This window comes from Eretmochelys imbricata, chromosome 1, assembly GCF_965152235.1.
Source record: "Eretmochelys imbricata isolate rEreImb1 chromosome 1, rEreImb1.hap1, whole genome shotgun sequence".
Classification (NCBI taxonomy): domain Eukaryota; kingdom Metazoa; phylum Chordata; order Testudines; family Cheloniidae; genus Eretmochelys; species Eretmochelys imbricata.
This window is the reverse complement of record NC_135572.1, coordinates 8,126,287-8,131,563: the sequence shown is the minus strand read 5'-3', so window position 1 is coordinate 8,131,563 and position 5,277 is coordinate 8,126,287. Positions and strand designations below refer to the sequence as shown.

Sequence of the window (5,277 nt, the reverse complement as noted above, 5' to 3'; positions counted from 1 at the left end):
TGAGGGGTGGCAGAAAGAGAAAGGCTTTCTCGTACCTTCTAATTACAGCTCTGGTTTCACCCCTTTCCATATCATTGAGAGCTCTGCTGAGACACCCTGTGCAAATACCATATTAATGAACAATGATAACAAGAGCAATGGGCCTTGTATGCAATCAGTATGCTCACAATTTCCAAACATCACGTTTTAATCATTTCATTTTTCATTGCTCTTGTGATTGTGTATATTTTTGCATATATTGTGCACTATACAATTTCTCTCTTAAAATTGTCTTAAACGCTGTCCTGAAACAGACATAAAGGTGAGGAAGACACAAAGAACAGGTGATCAAAAAGTTGGAGACAGGGTGACATTACAAGTGGAAGAAGGAGACTGTCAGGACATTGTTAAGCATTTTAAAAATAGCTTTTGAGTAACTTGCAGCACAGAGATGCACTACAAAACATCCCTGACCAATGTAGGGAAGCATTTCAGTGTTGTTTTTTAGCCTTCCTCTCACAAAATAGCCAAGTTAACTTTTTCTGTAACTGCTCAAGTAACGTCGCAAGATATGGTGGAAAGATACAATATACATTCAGGGGAAAATTCTGCACTAGGACACACACAGAGGTTCTAGCTGGAGTCAGCAGAAGCCACACGTGGGCAGCTGTTCAAGGCTAACAGGTAGGTAAATATGCAGATTGATGTTAGATGGTTGGAAGGAGGGATGGGTGGAGGAATATAGGGATAGATTCATGTGCAGAACTTGGCCTCTGAGTTGGGAACAGTCTTTTACCAGGTGCTGTTGGGAAAAGGAGCATTGGTGATATTCAGTGTTAAAGATGAGCCAGTGGTATGAGTAAAATAAGCAATCATCTAAACTTTCATTCCCCAGCTGCTAAAAATAATTAACTTCCACTAAATAATTAACTTCTGCTAATAATTAACTTCTGCTAAAAATAATTACTTGTGCTCATGGTGATTCTGTTCTTCTGGGTCTTGGGCAGGATTGTCAACGTAGCTGGAAGGAAGGAAGCACCAGAACTTTCAAGAGAGCATCTTCTTGTGGGATTTCCAGCCCAAAAGTCTCCAGGGTTCCTGTTAGATCAGAATTCGAAGCTCTGGGTGCCTGTCTGAACCTTCTGCATCTCGCTCATTGCTGTTTAGCATCCTCAAAGCCAAGCCTTGAGTCTCTTTGGATAGAATGGCTCAGCACCCGGCCCCTGATCTGCTTGGTCTTCATGCCGTATATGATGGGGTTCAGCATGGGCGGCACCACAATGTAGAGGTGTGCCAGCAGGATGTGGATGTGCGTGGGGATGTTCTGGCCCCAGCGCTGTGTGTAGAAGGAGAACAGCCCCGGGGTGTAGAAGAGCAGGATGACACACACGTGGGAGCCACAGGTGCTGAAGGACTTCAGGCGCGCGTCCCTGGAGGACAGGCTCAGGACGGCCCGGAGGATCAGGATGTAGGAGATGGTGATGAAGATGGAGTCTGAGGCCACCACAAAGGTCGCGGTCGTTATCCCGTAGACATAGTTGAGCATGGTGTCCCCACAGGCCAGCTTCACCACGGCCATGTGCTCGCAGTAGGAGTGGGAGATGACCCTGGGCCCACAGTAGGGCAGGCGGCTGACCATGCACGTCAAGGGGGTCATCAGGCCGATGCCCCGCACAAAGACGGCCAACCCGATCTTGGCAATGATGGCGTTGGTGAGGATGGCGGTGTAGCGCAATGGCTTGCAGATGGCAACGTAGCGGTCAAAGGCCATGGCCAGCAGCACCCCCGACTCCATGGCAGAGAAACTGTGGATGAAGAACATCTGGACCACGCAGCACTCAAAGCCGATTTCATGGGAGTGGAACCAGAAGATGCTCAGGATCTTGGGCACGGTGGAGGTGGTGAGCACCAGGTCGATGCCTGCCAGCATGCAGAGGAAGTAGTACATGGGCAAGTGCAGGCTCGGCTCCGTCTTGATCACAAAGAGGAGGATGAAGTTCCCCAGCAGGGCCACAACGTACATGGCACAGAATGGGAAGGCGATCCAGAAGTGGGTGGCCTCCAGCCCCGGAATGCCCATTAGGAGGAAGGTGGAGGGGTTGGAGTGATTGTAGCGTGACATGGGGCACGGCCAGTTTCCAGGACCATTTCGGAGGCTGGAATTGAAACCACACAGCGGGTTAGTGTCGGCAATGAAGACACTTTGTCTTCTTTGGACCCCAGCGCATGCAGAAAGCCCCTCTCTGCCTTCTCCCATATGGAGAATTGCAGCCCCATCACCCCGCCTCCACCAGCTCCTGCGCCTCCCCAGCTTCATTCTCCGCAGGATCCAGTTCAAAATGGCCATCTTTTCTACAGCTCTCCTGGGATTTGCTCAAGCTGTGCACACGGAGCTTTTCTCTATGCTCTTCTCACGGCGGTTTCCCCTCAGAGCTGGACTACAGCTGTACCCCCAATTCCAGTTTGGGGGACCTGAAAGGACAACTAGCTCAAAGTCTGAATGACTTTAGTCAACAGCCCAGAAGGGTTTAAACGCCAGAGAAATGGAAGGTTCAGTAGAATCCTGAGATGGGGTCACAAAGGTCTTGATTCACCCCTATGCCTCAGAAGGGGGTAAAGAGCATCTCCATCCATCCATAGAGATTCTGCGGTACAGTTTCATTCATTTAAGATTTCTACTATATTTGACTCTCTGCTTTCTTTCACACTCCATCAGAACAAGCTAGTCTGTCATTCCAATATATTTTGTACCCTAATATTACCGTGTGCCATAGATTATCATCATTCCACCAAATTTCTACAATGCCTATTATAGCAATATCCTCATTTAATACCAGGCACTCAAGTTCACCCACCTTTTATTCCGACTTCTAGCATTTATATACAGGCACTTATAAAATTTGTCAATATTTATCTTTCTGCCTCATGAAGTTGCAATGATCACAATACTTTAATAACTGCTCTTGTACAGTGCTTTTTAGGCATAGATCTCAAAATCTTTCACGAAGGAGGGGAAGTATTGTTATCCTTAACTGTACAGGTGGGGAAACTGAGGCACAGAGTGGGGACTTGGTCAGCTACAGAATGGGAAATAAAACATGTCTCTGAATTGACAGTCTAGGGACTTAAACTCATTAAACAATGAGTAAAGCAAAGTCTTCCAGTGCTTAAGCATCATATAGATGTATTTTTCTAAGCACTCTGTGTTATAGGCCCAAGCATAAATCCTCTATCCCTAAAATGCTCTGAGAATTTCAGTCTCAAAGGCCAAGAAACATTTGAAAGATGGTTACCAAGGTTCACTTTGTGTGGTTTGCAGTTTAAGGCAATCTATTTCAACGTCACTACTGTGAAAATGTTGTCCAGGTGTTTTTCTCTCTGAGAGTTGATTGTAGAAAGAATGGACCGTAGGGTAATAAACTTGGTGAGCTTTGAGTTCTTTGAGCCAGATCCACAGCTGGTGTAAGCAAGCACAGCTCCCCCTGCCTACAACGGAATGGGAAGAACAAGCTGGCTGGGAAGACCATGCCGTTCCATCACCCTGTAAGCCTCTGTCTGCAAAACCACTTAATTTCTCTGCTTCTCTGTTACTGGCATTAAGTTACCCCCTGCGCAGCGCTGACAGCCCCACTGGTTTCTGGCATTGTACCACATCTGGCCGTGTATAATAAAGCACTTTCAGATGCATGTTCCACACGAGATGCTGTGTAACCGGGGTGCTGTACTAGAACCAGTTTCTCCTTGTCTCCACTACTTCACTCTCTCCTTATGAATGCTCATCCCCCGCCCGCATGGGACTCCACTCACAGCCCCTTCCCTACACCTCCTGTATTAGACCCTCACAATTGGGAGAAGCAGTTTTTGCCCTTGGAAAGCAGGAAGTTCAGAAATAGCCCGTCCCTTTGGCCTGTTTGGGCTCACTCCCCACGCAGACTGTCCCCTTGGCCTGTGCAGAAAATTCCTTCCCTGCCTCTACAGGGAGTCTTATCTCTGCTGTCCTGTCGGTCACATGTTTGCCCTTGTCATGTGCCCTGCAACTATGGCTCCCAGCTGGAAAGGGCCAGGGCCTTTCCGGCCTGCCCTGGGGGCATGAATGCACGTCTGCCCAAGGCCCAGCGCTTTGCTATAGGTTCCCAAACATTTACATGGAGTCTGAGACAGAGCTGTTGTTGGGTGCGCTCCTCCACTCCCATCCAGGATTGCAGGGACCACTTCCCCTGTCCCTGGCAAGCACATAATAGCCCTGTGTCTAGATGCCAGCTGTTGCTTACATGGAAAAGTAATATGAAAATATTTATATATTATTGGCTACTGATAGCCAGAACAAAGAGAAGAGCCAGTAGCAGAGTGTGACCAGTCAGTGCCGCATGGACACAGCTTAGAAACGAGGTCTGTTGATAAACGTAGGCAGTTTATACAGAGTTCTCATAGCTGTATTGGTCCCAGGCTATTAGAGAGGCCAGGTGAGTGCGGGAATATCTTTACTGGACCAACTTCTGTCAGTGAGAGAGAGACACAGAGCTCTGTGTGGCCCAGAACCTGGTCTCTCTCTCACCGACAGAAGTTGGTCCAATAAAAGATACTCCCTCCCCGACCTTGTCCCTCTGCACACACTTTAGACAGGTTTGATTGTGGGTTCCAATAGCCCCCCACAGCCAACTCTTTGGACCCTTTTATAGCTAACTGCATCTCATTAACTTTGTGTGCAAAATAATTGCAATTTTTTTTTAAATGCAAAACAGGTTGGAGATTTTAAAAAGTCCCCAGAAATGGGAGCCCACATGGTAATAAATGAATTGCAGTAAAGCCCTGTGCAGATGGGGCTGCAGCATTTGATTACCAGTCATTTGCCTGAGGAAATCTTCCCTGTATTGGTAAAAACCAGAACAGGAGCTGAGGGGCGTTAACTTTGAATTTTTAACCCTTCCCTCTCTAGTTCTTATCTGCCCCCTCTGTGCTGCTGATGTGGTCCCTTAGTGATGGGCTGGAACGTGTCTCCTCCCTGGATGTGCTCAGTGCAGGCAGACACATGGTCTTAGCCCATGCACAGCAAGGGTCTTAGCCCCAGCACAGCAAGTGTGTTCTCTCGGGAGGTCCCTAGTTCTTATCTGCCCCCTCTGTGCTGCTGATGTGGTCCCTTAGTGATGGGCTGGAACGTGTCTCCTCCCTGGATGTGCTCAGTGCAGGCAGACACATGGTCTTAGCCCATGCACAGCATGGTCTTAGCCCCAGCACAGCAAGTGTGTTCTCTCGGGAGGTCCCTGGCCCCTTTAGCAGCAGCGTTCTGGCTGCCTGTCC

General features: G+C 48.2%; 1 protein-coding gene across 1 annotated transcript; it reads right to left on the bottom strand.

Moving 5' to 3' along the window:
* Window positions 1-1,132: 1,132 nt before the first annotated feature.
* Window positions 1,133-2,101, bottom strand: LOC144259696 (olfactory receptor 52E4-like). The gene has a single exon (XM_077808001.1). The coding sequence runs from the start codon at window positions 2,099-2,101 to the stop codon at window positions 1,133-1,135; it is 969 nt and encodes a 322-aa protein (XP_077664127.1).
* Between the last annotated feature and the right edge of the window lie 3,176 nt (window positions 2,102-5,277).

What these genes read in the sequence shown, in the direction of transcription:
- LOC144259696 (XM_077808001.1), bottom strand. Translation starts at nt 2,101, where the DNA reads ATGTCACGCTACAATCACTCCAACCCCTCCACCTTCCTCCTAATGGGC.